This window comes from Phyllostomus hastatus, unplaced genomic scaffold, assembly GCF_019186645.2.
Source record: "Phyllostomus hastatus isolate PE091 unplaced genomic scaffold, TTU_PhHast_1.1 phas_contig_37, whole genome shotgun sequence".
In the NCBI taxonomy this organism is placed as follows: Eukaryota; Metazoa; Chordata; class Mammalia; order Chiroptera; family Phyllostomidae; genus Phyllostomus; species Phyllostomus hastatus.
Window position 1 is genome coordinate 8,195,228 of NW_025333867.1, and position 22,661 is coordinate 8,217,888.

The following is a 22,661-nucleotide window of genomic DNA, read 5'->3' on the forward strand; positions in this document are numbered from 1 at the left end:
AAATTGCAATTGCAGGTAGCTACAATGGAAATTTCTGTTTTAGGCTGGGGTCATGGCAGCAATGTAAGATTTCCTGAGGCAGAGGTCCCATTCTAACTTACATCTTATACGTACTACCTGGTTTCATTGTCCTGCTTTCTCATTGCTTCCTTTTAGCCTAGATCTAAGATTGGACAGCAGGTTCTAATCCTGGCATAAATCTCTGCTCAGACTTGACAGTTCATTTATCGACTCAGCTTCTGATATTACTGGTCCTTGGTCTTTCCTTACTGTCTCAAATCCAGCCTACGCTCTCCCCACTATGGATGGTGTGAGCCTCTCTGCCCTATTTTCAGCTTCATTTCCCCAATGTCAGTAATATCATGTCATACATATACACATACTTCATTAACTGCAAAATTATCCAACCTCAAAGGTCATTTGTGAATCACCACAGTATCCAAGTATTAAATGAATTAACAAAAACTTAACTTTGAAATACCCAGTACATAGAAATTTCTGCTTGTACACAGCTACTCTATCTTATAATTCACCCAAAGTCCTACCTCTCCCCTCCTCCCCCAACAAAAATACTGCAACCAACTTGTCTTGGCCAGTAGCCCTCTGCTGGCCAGTAAGGGGAAATGACTGATCCACGACCTAACCCATTCCTTGATTTTTCTCCAAGGTAACTGTGCACACAGCCACTTCTCCCTTTCCTCTTCCAACACTCGCAGCTCTGTCAAAACTCTCTCAGAGAATGCCTTTCCAACACTTTGTCTCCGTATTTTTTAATCTCTTCTTTCTTCTAGTTATAAAAAATTCTAATTATTTTCTTGTACCCAGAAACTACTACTAATCATGAGTGATGGGTGAAGCCAGTTTAAGAGCTTCGTAGGTCTAAGTTACCTTATTTTTGGAGGCACAACCCCATGTCATATCATAAATATTTATATTTCTATTTTGCACAATTTTTACGTTAATTACAATTTATATGTTATGACCTAAAAGTTAAATTGCATTTGACTAATTGATGTGATATGTTCTGTAGACATAATTTTACTATTGCAGTTTACTATTTCATATTTTGGAGTTGCCACGCCCCCATCACCCACACCCCTGCCCCATCTCAAACATCTTAGGTCTTGAAAACTAGTAAGTGCTGATCTTTTAGTGGCTAATGGTAAAATTAACCTTGTTGGTAAGATTAAAATGTGGAAGTAGTAAATATTCCTTCTAATTAAGAGAAACAAAAGAATATTGGCAGCATGTTACACAAGCATTAGACTGTGAGTGTTCAACAAAATTTGGTATACTCATATAATAAATTTTTAAAAATCAACACACCACGTATTTGAAAGGATGCCTATTACAATTTTTGTACTATGTGACAAGGCATAAATAATAACTGATAGTAAAGAAGTAGTAGTATTTCTACACAGACAAATCAAGTATTTCTGGGATTTAGATGGAAAATAAAGCAGGAAACCATGAACAAGAAACAATTTGGGGGCCCTCTGAGGGTCCCTGGGAAACTGGATCTTTCCACATCTTAAAAAATGGCATGTTATACTTTGAGCGCATGTTTTCCAAAGGTGGTTAATGAGTTTGGTGGTTGGTTGTTGCTCCCACCGCAAAGACTGTTCTTGAGAAAACTGTACTGGCTATACTGGTGGTGGAGCAGAGTGGGGTGGGGGTGGGGGGAGGGGAGAGCCGTAGATTTCTGTAGGAGTTCTGGATGGGCAGGGGGGAAGGTGAAACCCCTTCAGAAGAGCAGAGCTGGGTGAGGGGCGGTGACCGGAGACGGGAGGGATGTAACCTGGGCCTGAACGCAGGCTCGCGGGCGGCAGCTTTCCCGCTCCCCACTCACCCCGCCCGCGCACCTGCTTGCCCTAAGCCTTTCCCAGCACACTTTCAGTAGATGACAATTGCTAGGCTCAGCACGGGCTGACCGGCTTTTCCACCACTTGGGAGGAAAATGCTCACATTGACCTTTCCAGTCATTGCCCTGAAAGAGAATAAAACCTGGGCTCTGGAGCCGCTATGAAAATGACCAGCACGTTTTCTGAGCGCACTTGGCGGCTTGGCCCGGTGGAAGACAGCATGGTTGGCCACACCTAAATTCTTTGCCTGCTCAGACTGTGGCGTGAGAAAAAGCTGTATTCAGAACATGGGTGATGAGGGAGTCCAAACTTTGGAAGTGACCGGGACAGGCTGTCTTGGGTTCCAGGGCCCCTCCGGCCGTTGGTCCGGTCCTATCCTGCCTTTGTGGGCGGTTGGTCCCAGAACCATCTCAAAGCATGGGACCACCCATTGACCCGGCAGACCCTCGGGGTTCTGGTGAGAACCATAGGGGCAGCACCAGCAAGAAACTGGGAAAATTTCTGGGCGAGTGGAATGGGGAAACTGAGACAGGAAAATTAAACCGGGCAAACCGTTGTGCAATTTACAGCCAGCTAGTGAATCACAAGACCTTATCTCCCCTAACCATGGACACTTAAGAGTAAATAGTTTATACTCTCCTCTCTAACCAGAGAATACATAGCCATAAACCACAGGCCTCTGGGGAAGAGAGGAAGAGGGATTCTAATGCGAATGAAGAGATACTCAGGAACGAAGGAGCTGGTTTGGGAAGAAGCTTTGGACTTCCCTTTCAGCTCCTCCTCGAAAGAGAAACTGCATGTCTGTGCTTCCCACTGAGAATTTACCTCTCCCAAATTCCCATATTTCCACTATATAAACTTGCTTCTGAAAGATCAAGTTAAAGTGGATGTTAGGGTTTTACCTACCACCTTCTAAAACTGCTAGCCTCTGATATTAATAAAAGCACAATTAACAATCCAACCCCTGTCTCTGCTTTTTGGCTGCTCTGTGACAGACAACACAAGCCCTGGAGTCTGTTGCCCTCTGGTTTCAAGAGGAAGAGCATTCAAACATTGCCTCAGTTCACTGCTTAACAGTTGTGCTGCTTGCTCGGTTCCTTGCTGTGGACAGCCTCATTGACCAAGGGTAAGAATTATAATACCGAGGTGTGTACACAATGTTATGGGCACAAAGGGGAGCATCACAAGAAAGTGACATTAAGGCTGAGCCCTGATTTTTGAAGAAGAGCTTCTGGAATGGGGTGGGAAAAAAAGATCAGAAGGAGGGAGAAGGGAGAGAAGGAAGGAAGGAAATAGTAATACCAGTGGTAATAGCTAAAATTTATATAACACAGTGGGTCAGGTGGTATTCTGAGTGCTTTTACATATTCATTCAATCCTTATAACAACCCCAGGAGATAGGTACTATTATTATTCCCACTTTACAGATGAGGAGGTCATTGAAGCACAGAGAGGTTAAGTAACTTGCCTTAGGTCACATAGCAAATAAGTGGCATAGTCAGGATTTACTTCAACTCTGTCCAGGGCCTGTGCTTTTAACCACTCAGGGAATGTGGGGTGGGCTGAATGGGGGGAAATTTATTCCAGTAATGTGAACAGCCTTGGCCTTGTGAAGCAGAGACAGTTTGCCCAGAAAACTGGATATGGCCCAGGCACTCTAGGTTATAGGGAAAATGGTAGCAGTTTAGAGAAGATTACATATATTTGAGAATTTGTAAGATTATGTCTGACTTAAATTATGGCATAATAAAATATAGTATTTTTACATTCTTTATGTTGAAGGCAAAAATAATTAAACTTATGTTAAAAAGAAACAAAAACACCTGAACAATCCATGAAAAGAAAGAAAAAGGAAGACACTACATCAAACAGGAATAGTGAAAAAATACATCTAGAGCAAACTGGGAAGACATACTTGTGTTTTTTAGTATTTTCTAAATTTTCAAATTTTGTAATCAGAAAATGTGTATATATAAAATAAGTGTTCTTACATAATAAGTATATGTGTACATATAATGTATGTGTATATTATACTCAAACATATATTTTCCATTTTGAAATGTCTAGATTGACAATTCTAGTAAAAATAACACATACTAGGACACCAGACATTCTAGAAGGTGGCTGAAAAATGTTACTATATATTTATTCCAAATTATCAGTGTCTGGTGCAAAAGGTTATAAACTTTGGTAGAGTTGACATTTTCAAAAGTAAATTAAACTGGAGTTCAGACTGTCTGTGCTTTAGTCAGTCTTTTTAAAAAGGAAGCATCTTAAATGCTGTAAGCCAAATTCCTCCATCTTCATATAGAGATTTTTGAAATTAAATGCCTGAAAATGTGTGCTTACAATTAAAGGAGCAGGCAGTGTACAGGAAAGAGAAATTGGGCTTCCTCATCCCCTGTGCCTTCTACAAGGGAACAATCAAATAGGATGTGAGACTGTTCCAGAATAATTGAGACAATTTTTTTTCTGAGATGGTTCTTGAGTTTTCATTATTCTGCAGAGAAAACTGATGTTCTCAAATTTTCAGGACCCACAACTAAATATATTTCAACTAGATCACTAAATATATTTCACACTAAATATATTTCACAACTAAATATATTTCAACTAGATTACATCTGTCATTTTAAAGATGGCATCAATTAACAGCATTAATTAGTAGCATTAATTATCAGGATCATAATACTAAGTATTCAGAGGGCAATTTCACCGGAACCTACTCACTGAAGGCAGCAAAAGGGGCAGGGCAGGCAGCGAGAAGGATAAGATCCAGAGTACTTTTCTTTTTTAAATTTATTTTTTTATTTAATCTTTATTGTATTTTTTTCCATTACTATTTAGTCCCCTTATATTCCTCTCTCCCCAGCAATCACCACACTGCTGTCCATGAATCCTTTTTCCTTTTTTGCTCATAGAGGGAGAGCAGGATGACAGCTAGTGGTGGGAGTGGGGGTTGGAGGGGTGACAAGGAGGAGGGACTGGGTCCATTTGTAACTTGCATTCTGGAGCCTCGTACCAGGAATGTACGCCTTCCCTCTGCAGTCCGAACTTTATCGTCATCACCTCAAAATGCCTTCAGGACAAGGGTGGCTCAAACACTGTTGGTGAGAACAGCTCCAAAGCAGGAAATGAAATGTGCCAACAGAATGTTGGCTCCTCTCCCCCCTTTCCCCGCCCAGCGGAACCAGAAGAGTTGCTCCTTTTTAGATGCATAGAGAAAGAGGGAAAAAAGAGTGGAGGGAAAGCCACCCTTCTCCCTGAGCTCATCAAAAGCCCATTCCAAGTGATAGGAGACACGAGAAAGTTGGAAGATTTTAGTTTAAGTAACAGCTAATAAGCTTAGTAATCAATGTATGTAAAAGCTATTCCAGGAACTGAAGGTATGACCCACCGTGACTCCAAGCGGCCACAACCAGTCCAACTTTGTACCTCAAGAGGTCTCAAGCAATCGAGATGGTATCTGAGCCATTGTACTCAAGGGAGAGATGCCCTCAGGGTGAGAATGCTGCATTTTTTAAATCCAATTAACTTTCCCCCCCCCCTCTCCCCAATTCCAAACCCCTTACCTGCACTTTGTTATCCTTATAAAAAGGGCCATTTTAAAATGGAATTTAAGACTGTTAGGATACAAACCTGCCATTTTCTCAGATCACCGACCAAATGAATAAAGTGCCCATAAAGATTCAATCCCTGTCTCTGCTTCTTGGGTCTTGTAGATGACAGGCCGCATGAACACCAGCTTTTCTGGTTACACAGGGAAGGGGAGGACCAGTTGGCCCAATTTCCTCCTGTAATTACCTTCATGAGTGCTGTGCAGAATAGCACTGCTGTGTGATGCCTGGTGGTTAGAATAAGCACATGGTGGAGGGAAGCAGAAGCTCACAGCCCTCAGATGAGTAACTCTAGGTTGGGTGAACTCTATTTAAAAATCTGCCTGTGTGCCTCTGGTGGTGATGAAACGGTGCCAGCATATCACAGGAAATTGGACCTTGGTTCACCAAGCCCTGTTCTTGAGTTCCAGCCAAGAATTCAGATTCAAGACTCAAACTATAAAAAAAAAAGTTTATGTGGAAATTCACGGAGGTAGGAAAAGTGAGCCAGCTGGACATGGGTTTTGGAAACAAGTTAGAGAGGCCAAAGATGGGCCTTAAGTGTTTGGGAAAGAGAAAGGTAAAGGTAATGTGCCTGGAGGGAAGAAGAGGGGGAGGGCAAGAGTTTCACTTGGCCCTTCAGCTTGAGGGTATTTATCTGGAATCTCAAGGGAGGATTCCAATAGACTGTGCATCAGCTTTCCAGGTGTATCCTTTCAGGGTCATAGTCTCTGCTGACTGGTCAGTGCCAAGAGTGTCATTAGTCTGGGCAGCTGGTCCTGCTGTGAGCCATGGCGTAGCTTGTCTGGTTTTGCTGCTTTTCCTGGCCTGGAGCTGAAACACAACTGAGACCTAGATGTTATCCCTAGGGGCTAATGCTTAAGGGAGTGGTCATGCAAGGGTCCAAATGGGAGTCCCATGAGGCCACTCTTTGGTCCCTTGTTCCTCTTCCAAAGGGGTCTACTGCATGACTAGTGACATGCCAGGGGAGGATGGTAAGGGGAGGGTGGGGACTGCATGACCAGTGATATGCTAGGGGAGGAAAAGTTACTCTGTGGGTGATGTCCTTGTTTCCCTAACTTTGCCCACTGCTAAGCACCTGGGGCTTCCTGCCCTGGTGACTTTCTGTAGTTGGTTCCTTGTCTTCACTCTGCTCATGGCTATCTTAACTTCTTACCATACTTCTCAGACATCAGGTGCAGGTGATGGGGAAGGTGTGGGCAAACAAGTAAGCAGGCTGGGGTTTCTATTGGGTGGCAGGAGGAGGCAGCCTTGGGACCAACATTTGCTGCCAGTGATCCACAGAGCAAGTGGTCCTCAGTGCCTAGACCTGCTGTGATAACTGCTGTCACTTACCGACTCACATGCACCAAAGGTTCAGTTCACAGACATTGTCTCTCATGTTCACACATCATAAGACAAGATTTCCATATTTCAGATATAGTGACAGAGGCTCTGAGAGGTTAGGCGACTTGCTTAATGACCCAATCATGATGGAGCAAAGTGGACACACTCCTTCAAGGTGATTACCCCTCCACAGGTAGGGAGATGTCCACCTTTTGTAGTCCTCACATCCTCAATATCATCCCTTCCTAGTCTTATCCTCTGCTCTTCTTTGGCCCCAAATTCCTACCATGAATGGGACCACAAAGGCCAAGAGGCAGTTATCTCCAGAAACTCTTTGTGCAACTGTGTAATCAGTAAAGTTACCTGGATCAGGGCCATTCTCTGGAGAGGCGCTGGAAGACTCCAGCTGGCCATAAGAGCCTAAGATGTGGGAGTTAGCAATAAAGGTGGAGAGCAGGTGGAGGCCCAACCCTAGGAACCTGGGAACAGCACCCATAGGATGGGCTGTACAAGGGGCCCCAGCCATGTGGGGCAGGAAAAGAGGAGGAGAAAGTCTAGGAAACCATTCCACCCTGAGAGGAGGCCCCAGATGCTTGCCTGTGTGCTGGGGCCACCCCAAAAGACTAACTTTGTAAAGCAGGGCTGATGAAGTCATGATTTTGCCCACCCACCTCAGATATATGCTTATGATTAACATGACAAATAGGCTTAGTATTTGTGACAGCATCATCTTGGGTTTTATGGGGCATTTTTGCTCTATAAACTTGACCCACTTTCATATAGAGCTGCTCATTTCCTGCTCACAAAGCTGGCTGTGTGGTTCCTATAATTATCAACATTTTATAGTTGGAGAAACTGGCCCCAGAGAGTAAAGGAGGATGTGCTAGGGAACAAAAGCAGTTCCAGGTCCCTGCTCACTTAGCCCACTCTTAAGGTCATCATTGAAAAGAAATAAGGTTGGGCCTTACCTCACCCTGACCAAGCCTTTGAAACTCACCTGGCTTTCTTTGTAGCAGAAATTTAGATAACTTCATTTACTAGCTTTGTGGCTAGTCAGCTCTTTCAGCCTCCTTTCGGTACTATGAAATTGGAATAGTAGTAATGTTTGCTCTAGAACAGTGCTGTTCAATAGAAACACAATGTCGTTACTGGACGGGGACAGGGCCTGGAGTGGGTCTGCTTTGGCTGGCCTCTAGAGTGTGGGTTCTTTGAGTCCAGGTGATTTTGAGAGTATGTTTATTAAGGAACCCCTACCTTTTGTGACAGTGTGGGCAGCACTGGAAAATATCATGCTAAGTGAAAAATAAACCCGTCAGTATAAGAGGAATCTAATGAACAACAAAAAAAACCCTAATGAGCAAAATAGAACCAGAGACACGGAAACATGGAATAGTCTGACAGTGGCCAGAAGGGCGGTGGGAGGAGGGTAATGGTTCAAAGAAGGGGAAGGGACTTGTCAAAGACCAGGTATGAATGATCCATGGACCCTGGGACAAGCTGATTCTGCCCATTGCTCCTTGTTGCAAGTCTGGTGAGGTCCCTTAGAGTTCAGGATTTGCGTGCCTGTGAGGGAAAAAGAAGGGAAAGGCATAGGTGTGCTCCTGGGAGAGTGTGCTCTGGGTCAGTCTTTAAGGTTTTAAAGGCTGAGAATTTCGGGAAGGTCTTAGAGAAGAATCTCAAGAGAATATTCACCAGCTTTTCCAGGTGTGTCCTTTCAGGGTTGTGGTCTCCACTGATTAGTCAGTGCCAGGGCAGCTGGTCATTGGTCACTGCAGCTGGTCTTGGCATCACCTGCCTGATTTTGCTGCTTTTCTGGGCGTGGAGCTGAGATACAACTGAGGCCTAGATGTTATCTCTAGCAAGGGGGGTGGGGTGGGGCAGTTTAAACTGCTGGACCAGCAGTATGCCAGAGGAGGAAAGACCACCCTGGGGGTGAGTGCCAGTTTTGCCCATTGCTAGGCACATAGGGCTTTTTGCCCTGGTGACCTTCTGTATCTGGCTGTAAATTGCTTGGCCAGTTTGTTTAGCTATCAGTCTCAGTTTCCCCATTCCACTTGCCAAAAAATTTTCCCAGCTTCTTACTACCCCACCTCAATGTGAAGTGAACCACAGAAGTCACTGAAAATTTTCTAGTAGTCACTACTAGTCTAGAAGTCATTTAGAAAGTTAACAGAAACAAGTGAAATTAATTTTAAAATATGTCCAAAAGATTTTGAAAGGAAATTAATATACAAAATCAGTAAAGGAATATTTTATATTCTTATGGAATCCATGAAATCCTCTGAGTATTTTACACTGAAAGCTCATCACAATTCAGACTACCCACATTTCAATGTTCCATAGTCACATGTGGCTGGTGGCCTTTGAACTGGACTGCCCAGGTCTATAAGGTTGCTGTGAGGATGTATGTAAGGCACACGTACTTTGGCTGACACCTGGCTATTCACATTCATTCCCCTCCCTCTCTCTTTGACACACAGGCACGCAGCATTTTCCACATTTAAGTGGCCTTTACAAAGAACCAAGACCCAAAGTACAACATGAGACAAATCCAGCACCGTGCCCCTTTTCCTAACACCCCCCAACCCCTGCCAAACGGGCCATTTTCCTTACATGTAGAAGCAAAAAGCTGCCCACCCTGCCATTCTCGCGTTTCTTGAAGACAGCTCCTTGCTTATCAGTTCTCACCGGGGAACCCCCACTCCTAGCCACCTGCAGGCCCTCCCGGCGCTCATATTGGCTGTGAATTCCCACCTCGAATAGAAAGTGAACGAGGCCCAGAGTCCAGGATCCTGCCCAGCACACAGGAAAACTTAGCAAACTGCCCTAGACCCCACTGAAAATTTTGGGTTCCCTATTCCAAAAGGGTGCTGGATGCCTGTCGCCCTCTCCCTGGAGACAAGAACCCTGTTTGGAGGCAGCCTCTCCCCCAGGTTGCTGGACCTAGGTCTCCAGTCCCTCTCAGGGATCCAGAGTGGACGCGGTTGGGTGGGGATTCAGCTTTCCTGAATGACCCTTTCCAGGGTAGAGCGGCACCCGTGAGTGAGGGAAAGAGCGGCTGGCTGAGTCTGAGGCCCTCGGGGGGGCGGTTTGGGTTCACTACGCGGGCCCAGCTGGCGTGGCGACCAACCTTAGCGCCCCCCTCACCTCGCACCGCGCCCCGGCTCCCCCTCGTGGTGCCGCAGTCTCTGGCGCACCTCCCCCCGCAGCTCCTCCTGCCATTACGTCAATGCAGGGCGGGCGGGTCCTTTGGTATAAAAGGCGGAGCTGAGGGGCGGTGATCGCTCTCTTCCTTCTAGAGCTGCCCCTCGTACCCTGCTCCTAGTTCCGAGGCCAAGCGCTTCCACCCGCTCTGCAGCCGGCACCATGCGCGAGATCGTGCACATCCAGGCGGGCCAGTGCGGCAACCAGATTGGCGCCAAGGTGGGCGCGCCCCGACAGAAGGGGCCGGGAGTGGGCGGTGGGCCCGGAAGGTGTGGGCCGGGGCTGGAGGTGCAGCGGGCCCCAAGGGTGCCAGCTGGGCGAGGGTGGGGCGCAGCGGTTCCTGAGGGTGCGGCCGGGGCCGGGAAGTGGGGGGGAGGCAAAGGCGGCGGCTCCCTGCCCCAGTGGCGCATTTTCGGCGCAGCCCCCTGCGGGGCCAGGAAGCCACACCACCTGCTGCGATACGCCAGGCGAGGCAGCTGTATGTTCCTTTAATCAAGGCCCTTTGAAATTTTCTCGTAACCGACCCCTCAGCTGCATGTAGTTGGCATTTCTCTGAGTGTATTAGCCTCTGAAATTTGGACAGACGCTTCGTCCATATTAATCCAGTGGCTTCATGTAGAACTTAATTTGGACATTTTCCCCTCAGAGTTTGAATGAAAAAACATGCAGTGTCATTGAGGTGACAGATGTTATAGAGACTACTCGTTGGGATATAAAGACGAGAATGTTAGATAATTTCCCTAGTACTAGCACCATCTAGACATGATAATATTTAATGCCAGTCTGGCTTCCTGTCTCCCAGGCGGCAGGTGACTGACTGTATCTGGGATGCAATTACCCACAGCACTGGGCCAGGCCAGAGCGGGCATGGTGCATGGGTGTGGGCAAGGTCTGAAAAAGGACGAGGTCTCTGTCAGCACCGCCATATTGCCCACCCCAACCTCCCCGCCCCCTTCCTGCTGCGGATTCACAATGGAGCCTGTGCCCTCTCCAAGGCCAGCTCTGTTCACTGCCCCCAGTCATGCTCCCAGACTCCCTCCTGCCCTTCCCCACCCATGGCTCACTAAGCTCAATGGCCAGAGGCCAATATGGATGTTAGTGGCATACACTGCACTGCTTGGAGAGCTGGGTGGGATTTGTGCCAGGAGACATTGCTTCCTGTAAGGCAGCCACAGGGTGGGATCCAACTGGATCTGGGTCCTGCCAGGACCCATCCACCAGCTGGCATAGTGAGATGCTGTGATGCTGGGACATTGGGACAGTAGCCCTGCCTGGGGGGTGACAGCCTCCACAGCTGCCCCAGAAGATCTGCTGTGCCCACTCTCCTCCTGCAGTGCCCCTCCCAGCTTTTCAGGCTGTCGCCATAATATGGCTGGTGTTCTGCTGGTTTCCAAGCCCCTCAGCAGCCTCTGCTGGAGGAACATGGATGCACAGCTACCTGGTCTCTCTAGGACTCCCTTAACCATCTGATCACAGTGGCCACCACTCCAAGGACATGAGAGGAAGAAAAGGGCCACTCTTACTGATATTTATGATGCCATACCATCATGTGATATACATATTTTAAAATTTCCAGTTTTGGGAGGTCATCAGTGATGAGCATGGGATCGACCCCACTGGCAGTTACCATGGAGACAGTGACTTGCAGCTGGAGAGAATCAACGTGTACTACAATGAAGCTGCTGGTGATTACTTGAATGTTTTCTGCTTTTCTGTCAACCTTGCTTTCCATACTGTGGACAGATGCAATGTGCTAGGAACATACAAATGACAAAGAAATGCTGCTTGCATTCATTTTAAATATCAACTGCTAATAGTTCCTTAAGATTCATGCATGTTTGCCATGACTAAGCATGACCACCCACCCCCTTTTTTAAAGATTTTATTTATTTATTCTTAGAGGGAAGGGAGGAAGAGAAACATCAGTGTGTGGTTGCCTCTCATGTGCCCCCTACTGGGGACCTGGCCTGCAACCCAGGCATGTGCCCTGACTGGGAATCAAACTGGCGACCCTTTGGTTCACAGGCCAGTGCTCAGTATACTGAGCCACACCAGAGCCAGGGCTCTTTTTTAAAAGTAGAAACAGTCCCCTGTTCTTGTACTTTTGTCTCACATGTGGGAATTTTCCCAGATGAATTCTGCTGTGAAAGGTGCGTAGAACATTCTGTTGTCTGATTCCTTTGTCAACCGGAGGTCTAAATCCAGATCTTCTTTCCTGTAGGTAACAAGTATGTACCTCGGGCCATCCTGGTGGATCTGGAGCCAGGCACCATGGACTCGGTCAGGTCTGGACCATTTGGCCAGATCTTCAGGCCCGACAACTTCGTGTTTGGTATGTAGTCCTGAGCAATGGGAACTGGCTCAATGAGTCTTCCTCTTCCTAAACACTGTGGAAATCACAGTTTTTAGTGTTGACTGTCCAGGTGGACACTACGTGTCCACAGGTAGCCATGAGTCATGGCCTAATTCCACCTAGCCCAGGGGTGGAACTCTCTGGACAGCTCAGCAAAGGACAGTGTCAGGCTGCAGAGGTCTGCTTGTAGGCTTCCCACTACAGAGCAGCCTGTGAAGGGTAAAGAACAAAGGGCAATGAAAAAGCTTCAAACAGGAGTCAATAGGCTACTGGTAATTTCAGAGCATCTTTGGCAACAGGTGGCCCCTTCAAGCAGAAAAGGCAAAGGCACAGGTTGTGACCAGTAGTCACGTGTCTTATCTCATTGCGCCTTTGCCCTTGCCTGTTAATGGGACCGAATTTACCTTTTCTTTGAATTGGCCAAAAAGTTCATTTTGTTTTATCTTTAAAATAAAAGACACATTTTTTATTTTCACCAATACTTTTATTGATTTGCATATTTTGAATATGTCGGCTATCTCCTGCTATCGGCTTCTAGTGGGTAGAAGCCAGGGGCATTGCTGAACATCTTCCAATGTACAATATAGCCCACAGCAAAGAATTATTTGGCCAGAATAGTACCAAGAAACTTCACAAATCACTTTTGACATGTTCAGTCACAGCACCTTCTCCATACACTGCACAAACCTTTTTTTGTTTCCATTGCATTTTTACCTTTCTTGAGACAATAAAGCATAACATGCTGAAAATGTTGCATATCTTCCATCTTCAATATTAAAATGGCTGCACAAAAATTCACCAATTTTGATAATTTTTTAATGCATGCTGATGTGACAGCTGTCACAATACAACCTAACAAAATTGTTTTGAATGAAGTTAAAGACAACTAAGTGCTACTATAGCCATTGTATGGAAAAAACATAGCAGGACTTTTTGGCCAACCCAGTAGGATATTCTGTTCTTAAGAATATTGTTTTGTTCCATTAACAACCTCCTTTGATCTAAACTTGTTCTATTATGATCTCTAGTGTTTTTGAGTGTCACTGATAAAGAAAAATTTTCTGTAGGCTATAAAAGGTATCTAAAAGGGAAGAACTTGCTACTCTAAGACTAGCACAGTGTCACAGTAACAACTTGAAATTCCTTACGTTTTAGTGTCTAGTATTCTCCTTTCCCTCTGGCAGGCCAGAGCGGGGCCGGGAACAACTGGGCAAAGGGCCACTACACAGAGGGTGCTGAACTGGTAGACTCGGTCCTGGACGTGGTGAGGAAGGAGTCAGAAAGCTGTGACTGTCTGCAGGGCTTCCAGCTGACCCACTCGCTGGGGGGTGGCACAGGCTCGGGGATGGGCACCCTGCTCATCAGCAAGATCCGGGAGGAGTATCCAGACCGCATCATGAACACCTTCAGTGTGATGCCCTCACCTAAGGTGTCTGACACGGTGGTGGAGCCCTATAACGCCACCCTGTCTGTCCACCAGCTGGTGGAAAACACAGATGAAACCTATTCCATTGACAACGAGGCCCTGTATGACATCTGCTTCCGCACCCTGAAACTGACCACCCCCACATATGGAGACCTCAACCACCTGGTGTCAGCCACCATGAGCGGTGTCACCACCTGCCTGCGCTTCCCAGGCCAGCTGAACGCAGACCTGCGCAAGCTGGCTGTCAACATGGTGCCCTTCCCCCGCCTGCACTTCTTCATGCCCGGCTCGCCCCCCCTGACCAGCCGGGGTAGCCAGCAGTACCGGGCCCTGACAGTGCCTGAGCTCACCCAGCAGATGTTCGACTCCAAGAACATGATGGCTGCCTGCGACCCCGCCACGGCCGCTACCTGACGGTGGCCGCTATCTTCCGGGGGCCGCATGTCCATGAAGGAGGTGGGACGAGCAGATGCTCAACGTGCAGAACAAGAACAGCAGCTACTTCGTGGAGTGGATCCCCAACAATGTGAAGACGGCCGTGTGCGACATCCCTCCTCGGGGCCTGAAGATGTCGGCCACCTTCATCGGCAACAGCACGGCCATCCAGGAGCTGTTCAAGCGCATCTCGGAGCAGTTCACGGCCATGTTCCGGCGCAAGGCCTTCCTGCACTGGTACACGGGCGAGGGCATGGATGAGATGGAGTTCACGGAGGCCGAGAGCAACATGAACGACCTGGTGTCTGAGTACCAGCAGTACCAGGATGCCACGGCCGACGAACAGGGGGAGTTCGAGGAGGAGGAAGGCGAGGATGAGGCTTAAGAACTTCTTAAATACATCGTGCATTGTTAGTGAATTTCTTTTGTCCTCAATCAAGCATGGTTTTTCTATTTGTATACTATGGTGCTCAGTTTTGCCTCTGTCAGAAATTCTAAGATATCCATACTAATTATAAAGCATGTGTCTAAAATCTTCTGGTTTCTTTCTTTTTTTTCTTTCACTAGATACTTCTTGAATATGATTATGGGTTTACTAATCATAACAAAATAGAATTTCTACTTTTTTAAAATTTTAATTAAATTTGGGTGACATTGGTTAATGGGGTCACATAGGTTTCAAGTGTACATTTTATGACACATGATCTATATATTGCATTGTGTCCACCACCCAAAGTCAAATCATGTTGTTATCATGTACTTAATGTTTAATTAATAGTTCTATTAATAAAGAGATAAATAATTTTTTCATTTTCACTGGTCCAAAATATGAAAGTTAAGGAATCCAGCAAAGGTAAGGAAGTGAATAGATTTGAGGTAAAGTCAACCTTCTTCCCTTTGCTGGAGTTATAGATCCGGTAAAAATCTAGAATTGAGGACCTTAGGCAAGGATTTTCTTGTGTTTCTTTTCTGGCTTTGTACAATGACACGACTACAGAGACAAGAGAGTGCTTGCACCTTTCAGAAGGCACAGCATGGGTTCACAGCACCCCAAAATAGCAGCCAGGAGCTCAAGTGCTCCTCTAACATTTATTTGCAAATAAATAAATCACCATAAGGAATTTATGTTTTAAGACAATGGTAGAGATCCAAACTTAATGTTAAAAAGTCAGACTTAATTTTTGTAGCTATTAGAGGATGTTTTTAATGTTATTTTTCCTATTGGATTAACAGCAGTTGTGGGGAGGAACAGAAAGCCTAGAGGGAAGGTGAACTGGGGTGTGATGTGGGGGTGGGTTCCAGAGGCCGCAACAGGCAGATGAAGCCTCTTGCTAAGGAATCACCAGGTCACATGTTCATTGTAAGAAGTGTTCTGCCAACTTGTTGAATTCATCTGCAAAATGTAAGTGGAGATTGTGTTTGCCTTCTGGCATCAGATGCAACCTAAAAAGAAAAAGCTTATGATTAATGGCATACCAGTTAAAACCTCCTACCCTCCCTAACATAACATGAAAATCTAAAGTAAAAACCTGCCACATTTTTTGGATGACCACTTTTGGGGAGAAAATGTAAGGTACATAGTATAACCTTTCCAGAATATTAAAGAGTAAAAGCCTCTTGGAGTTTATGACTAACCTGGAGGTTAACCTGACGGGACCAGCACACACTGTATTTGGAACTGTATCATGTAACAAATGGTTTAACTGAACATGCTTGAGAGTGGGGCACATGACATATGATTTGGTGGTTAGCTAAAAAAAATTCATTTTAATAAGGTTGATTTTTTAAAAGAAGGTTGGAGAGACAATAAAATAGAAAATGTCCAGAATCCACTGGGTTAGAACAGGTGGGTTTCTTGGGGCATCTCTGTAGTGGAAAAACCCAAATCAGTCCAGCCACCACCAGACCCTTGTTCAAGGTTCAAAATCACCCTGTCATTTTTGGAGAGTTGAGCAACTAAATATAAACCTCTAGACAAAGGGTGAGTAAGTGTTCCTTAGGACTGTGTGGGTGGTGGCAGCCTGCATCAGCAAGTCTCCTCCAGCTGTCACTACATGTCTGTGACAAACCTTACTGTCATAAGGATTCTTCCTCGCTATAGGGTTGTGGTCAAATGTGGCTGGTTGGCAATTTCTTTAATAAAGGCAGCCTTCTCTGAGTTGTATGTTTTATTTATTGGTTACAAAAGCACAATTAAAGCTTCTAGGATATAAGTGTGAGCTTGAGCTGTCTTGTCCACAATGAGAATTGGACATTACAAGGACTATACTAGGGCAAAATGCCAATTACTGCATTGCCTAATTCTCTGGTTTTTCAGCACCTGGGGTCTGAGAGCTCTCAGTGCTGGGGAGAACCTGGGAAAGGGCCCTGGGAACCGAGCTGTCCTTGCAGCCCAATCACATGGGTGTGGGGTGGAGGTACCCAGATAATCAAGATCATTTACTTGAAAGGAGGATGGGCTATATTGGCATCTTTCTCAGGCTCTCAGGAAAGTTAATGCCATTTATAGTAACCAGAATGTTCCAAATTCAGTTTTAATGCTCTTCAGAAAAGTATGGCAACCCACATCAACCCCAAAGATAGGCTCCCAGTTGCCCTACACAAGAAACAGGGCTTGCAGGGATGCTCAAGGCCTCGTTTTTAGGAGACAGAACCAACTGCCAAGGATGCTAAAAGGTCACAGAAGGGCATGTCTAGGCCAAACTGCATCTTCTAATGTGTACTAAACTGGATTCCTAAGCAGAGACCCCAATCTGCCCAACTTGTAAGTCCTCCTTTGTGGATAGCCATGCCGCTTATCACATGAGGTAGGCCTCATTTCTATGATTCATGCAAATCCCTAATAAGGAAGGAGAAACACCAGCAGTGAATCCCTTCTTTTTAGCCTTTTCTGTCTGCATTCTTACTATAGTAATCTCTTGGTCTTAGGGAAATAAAAATGAGGTCCCTTTCATTAAAAATATGGGAGATCTGTTCTGAGTCATCTCCATTTGGACCTACACTGAATTATGGGTGGATGAACAGATGGATGAGTATAAAGAAAGTTGCTCTTCTCCTTGTTACTTTTTGGGGATCATTTCAAGTTCTTTAATACATCCTCCTTTAGGTCTAACACAAGACTCACTATACTTAAAGCCTATGTGTGTTCCTCTTTGGCAAAGTACCACACTAGACAGGAGTAAATATATAGGCTGTGAAGGTGATGTAGCAACTCTACTGCTGACCAAGATTCTCACCCAGGTAACAAAGGGATCTAATCATATGATCCATGGAGAATGTTTTGCAAACAAGCACATTTCCCAGGAGAACAACTGGAAATTAAGGGGCATCAAGATGGTAAACAGAAGTTCCTATTTGCCAATGCAGGTTCCTTGTCGCATTTGGCACTTTTAGAAAAAGATGTGATTCTAGATCTTTTGAGGAATTAAAATATCTAGCCTCACAGTATAAATCCAGTGGTCAGTTTACTTCTTGATACAGTCCTTCTAGGATCTCACTCTTTACATCTCAGGTAGCAAAGGAGAAATGATGTTAGCATCCCTTCCTCAGTTGACCCTTCCACAGTTTTTGAATTAAGCTCTGAGGGCTACAGATATGAACAAGGCCATAAATTATGTGCTGCAGCTTCTTTCTCCACTTGGGATATGATAATACTCTAAATTAGTTATGAACCCACAGAATTTCCAGTAAGTCTGTGAGCATTTTTGTTTTAATTGAAAACCAAAGTAGGTTTCTGCCTGACTGCCTCCAAACAAGGATATGAGCTTTTTCATACCTTCAGACTCAAACTGAAATGTCGGCTCTTCCTGGTTCCCGGGCATTCAGAATTAGACTGCAGCTGTGCCTCATCTGTCCTGGGTCTCCACCTTCCTGACTCTGCTCCAGCTTGCCAACCAAAGATCTTGTACTTCTCAGCCTTCATAACTGTGTGAACAATTCCTTATTCCTTATAGAAAATAAACCTATGTGTGTGTATGTGTGTGTGTGTGTCCTATTGGTTCTGTTTCTCTGGAGAACCCTGACTAACAAATACACCCATACTCCTATACTAATGCTGAACACTGGGACGGAGGACAACTTGCCTCTAACCTATCAAGCTATATCCTGGTTGTCTCCTGGGCCTCTGATCACCTGCACTCATGCCAGCATTCTATCCACAGAACTGGCAGCTACTGTGTGCTGAGTTTTACGTGTTAAATGTGCAAATATGTACTCATCCCTCAAAAAATATTTTGAATGGTAGATACTATCACCCACATTTTACAGACAAGGAAACAGGGGCATGGAAATATATACTCACTGCCTAAATGAGTGACTGAGCCAGCATCCAAACCCACCTGAATGCTGCTGGTGCTCTTCACCACCACTGCTGTGAATGTTGCTCAGGATCCCAAAATACCGATTCTGCTGCCCAGGCGAGACCCCATTTCCCACCTCCCCTTTGGGTGACATTGGCCCCAGGTGCCACTATGTGCACATGGGTGTTATCCCTCATTCTTTCCCAGCTGGTCTGGCTCTCTGGCCCCAAACCCAGAACATGAAGTTGGACCATAGTTTTTGGCCTGGAGTCACCAGTCAGTAATCCCTGGCCATCCACAGAGGCTTGGTCCCATGTGCCTCTTTTGCTCTCACATTCTCTTTCTTTCGGCAGGTACGACAATACATCTTGGGAAAGGTACTGACATGCTCAACAGGAGGAACACTAAATTCACATGCTAACAGCTGTAAAGGGGTATAAATAAGGAGCAGTGTGGCTTCAGATAGATAAGTAATTGGAGAAGGAGGAGAAAGTGGAGGAGGAGAAGACATCTGAGTTTCATTCTGAAGGATGACTACACTTGGCCAGGCAACCAAAGGAGGTGGGGGTAGAGGATTCCAGGTAGGGCGCTGGTCATTTGCAGCTGGGTCTCAGATCCAGACCCTGACCTCTGTTGGGCCTATAAGTCCTGACATCTGAGCATCTCCTTAGAAACATACTATCATGGGATGAACTGCATCCTCCCAAAATTTGTATGTTGAAGTCCTAACCCACAGTACTTCAGAGTGTGACCTGATTTGGATATAGGTCTTTAGAGAGATAATTAAGTTGATTAAGTTGCCCTGTCTGGTGTGGTTCGGTTGGAGCACCGTCCCATAACTGAAAGGTTATACATTTGATTCCTGGTCAGGGCACATATGGAAGGCAACCAATCAATGCTTCTCTCTGTGTGGATGTTATTCTCTGTCTTCCTCTCTCTCTAAAAAAGCAATGAAAAAAAGGTCTTTGTCCTTGGGTGAGGATTTTTAAAAAATAGGTAATTAGGTTAAAATGAGGATGTTAGGGACCACCCTAATATGATTGGTGTCCTTATAAGAAGAGGAGATTAGGACATAGACACAGAGATGGAAAACCGTGTGAGGACACAGGGAGAAGACAGCTGTCTGCGAGCCAAGGAGAAAGGCCTCAGAGGAAATCAACCCTGCAGACACCTTCATCTCAGACTTCTAGCCTTCAGAACTGTGAGAAAATAAACATATTATTTAGCCTCCCAGTCTCTGGTATTCATTATAGCAGCCCTTGCAGACTAATGCACATAACGAGCAGACACGCGGTTCAACAAGCTATGCAGTCATAAACTCCTCTGAGATGTCCGAGTCCCACTGCTTCCCGGAGCCCATCCACCCTACCTCCAAAGAGTCTGACGTGTGCCAACCTCTGCTCAATGCAAATTCTCTGAAAACAAGCTGGGGCTGGCCTCATGGGTGATGCATGTCTCATAAAAGGAGACACCTGAGCAGAGGCTGACTAGCTAGACAGGTGGTGAGTGATGTCAGTGCTTTTCCATCTCAGAAGGCGGGCTGGACAAGCAGGGGACACACAGGGGTTGGGACAGGACAAGGAGCCACTAAGGGGCAAGGTCTGTTCCCTATCACTGTTGTAATAAGAACAGCTCTTACTTTGCAAGAGTTTGTTAGGAGAAAGGGTTCAATTGCCTAAAAATAAATTTTAAAATAGTAAACTTGAATGATCTCTAATGCCTCTTTGCTTCCAAGAGACTCCATCATTCTTCTCCCACAGAGAGAAACCAGAGACAAATTAACATGAGCAGGAAGCAGGCCTGCTGAACAACCCCACCCTTCATTAGCCTCCTTCTGAGGACAGAAAGGCATTGGCTTCATATATGCTATTTGTTGGTAAAATCTTTGTGGGACAGACTGGCTTAAACTTTAGTGATAAACGTACCTTGCAAGGTAGTAAAACACTGAGCTCACTGGAGCTTGCTACACCGAGAACCGCTGTGCCATGTTGACAAGGGGCATGGTGTACCGAGTCACAGTATGACTTTGGTGCTTAAGGAATCCAAGTTCCTTTTGTTGGGTTCACAATAAACCACACCTGTTTTAGGTAAATTCATGTCAAACATAAAGGGCTGTTGTAGGAGAGGAAGGTGGTAGGTGTAAAATGCAAACCAGTTTTAGACAATCACTGCTCATAACACTTTACCTTCAACTGATTTGTTCCAAAGAATACTGCTCTAAGAAAATGACCTTCCATAAAATAGCCCACTGAAACATTAACATCTAAACAGTGAGGGAATATTTTTCTACCATGTTGATGTATTCTGTTGTTAGGAGATGGGTTTGAAAGAGAATTCTTACATTAAACTTTCTTGCAGACTGACTTTTATTGAACCTGGCTCTCCAAGGGAACACATGTCTTTACTGTGAGAGTCAGTATACAAAAATTTGTCATTTCTGATGCTAGAAAACAATTAACCAGATCAGCAAGTATGTAATGCAGACATCTTACCATCATATTAAAATAAGAATATATTTATGAGAGACAGCTGTGCTGTAGGGGAAAAGCACTGAAATAGGAGGGAAAAAACCTAGGATTTGTCTTTAACAGGTTATGCAACACTGGGCAATTACTTAGCATCAGTCTTTATATTCTCATCTATAAAATGGGGACAATATTTCTTTTTCATAAGAAATATTTGTTTTTCATAGCTGTAAAGTATAATTAGATTTTGTATGTAAAATGCCTTTTAAAATATAAAATGCTATATAAAGATAGAAATTATATAGATTTATGATACTAATATCTTACTATAGAATAAGAAGCATGCTCCCCATACTTGAATATTTTCTAAGAAACACAACATGGAATAGTATCATTAGGAAGTAGTGGACTGTTTCTGCATCTGCTTTCCCAGCTGCACTCTGGGAGCTCTCAGGGCAGTGCTGGCCCACAGCAGGCATCATAAATTGGCTCATGGAAGGAAAGGAGAGAGGAAGAGGGAGAGAGAAAGAGAGAGGGGAAGGAATGGAAGGAGTGAGGTAAAGAGGAGAGAGTGAGGGAGGAAGGATTTTCTTAGGCTGCTAATAAAGGTCAATTTCAAAAGAATTCCATAGCAAAGATGTCCTGAGTAATGACAGTATCTCTGAAATTAATACATAGTCTTTGAAGGGGTCAAGGCTCACCTGGGTCTTTATTTTCCAGTATAATTGATAAAAACTGAGGTCACTGTCTTCCACTCACACCTCATTTTCTCTTTCAGGATATGCATCCCTTGCATGTGAGGGAGATACTGAATTTATTCAACTTTGAATTTTCATCTTGATACAGCTGGCTATATATTTGAATTGGCAAAAGCTTGCTCTTGTGTCAGCCAAAATATTTAAAATATAAATTTCTGTTCTCCATACAAAAATGTATGGAAATGAAAAATAAAAATTTTGCTGACACATAAGTTTTGGTGATACCCAAAGCTGGCTGGCAGAAACAAAAATGCAAAGAATAAGCAACATGTATCTACTATTTAATCAAGTGAGCCACCAACATGGTTTGGTATATGTTGGTTTTATAATTCTGCATAATAATTTAATCATCTGATATGTACAAATTTAAGGCTAAAATAACACAAAAAATTTAGAATATAATTTTCAGTGGAAAAAAGCAGCATCAGAGTTGAATACAGAATGTGATTATTTTTATATTAAAAAAAGAAACACAAAAATGCTAGTAATAAAAGAATTTAAATGATTGGCCAGCAAAAGGCTATTATTTTCTTCTTTTGATTTTACAGATTTTCCTTATTAGAAAGGGAGTGGTTTTGTAATAATAGTGTTAAAATTCCCAAATTATACAAAATTGTTTTAGTTAACAATGATTCCTATGAATCTTAACCTGTCACCAGTGTCACAGAACTTAGTATGTATTAGCATAGTTCACAGCAACAACAAGAGATATTTACCTGAGAATCCCCTTCCTTGTGATTACTGGTTACCCACAAATCAGGGCTCCTTTTGTTCCCTATGTCTCTGGACCCTATATACAGTGGTACTGCTTATTGTCATTGGCAAAATGGGAGTCGGGGTCCACTTTAAAAGATCTCAACCTTCATCATTCTTTTTGTTATTATAGCTTCTCCCATTTTCTTCAGAAGCCGTAGAGG

At 44.5% G+C, this 22,661-nt stretch overlaps 1 protein-coding gene and 1 pseudogene across 3 annotated transcripts in view; one reads left to right on the plus strand and one right to left on the minus strand.

Annotated features, from left to right (window-relative positions):
• Positions 1-10,069: 10,069 nt before the first annotated feature.
• LOC123820752 lies at positions 10,070-14,756 on the plus strand (annotated as a pseudogene).
• A 412-nt stretch (positions 14,757-15,168) lies between these two features.
• BPHL (biphenyl hydrolase like) overlaps positions 15,169-22,661 on the minus strand; it is a 32,804-nt gene continuing 25,311 nt past the window's right edge. For 2 of the 3 annotated variants that reach the window (XM_045841680.1, XM_045841677.1), the window contains one exon: positions 15,169-15,666. In XM_045841680.1, coding sequence (XP_045697636.1) covers positions 15,579-15,666 — 88 coding nt within the window. In that variant the 3' untranslated portion in view covers positions 15,169-15,578. The remainder of the gene's footprint in view (positions 15,667-22,661) is intronic. The other variant, XM_045841678.1, reaches the window with a different exon arrangement.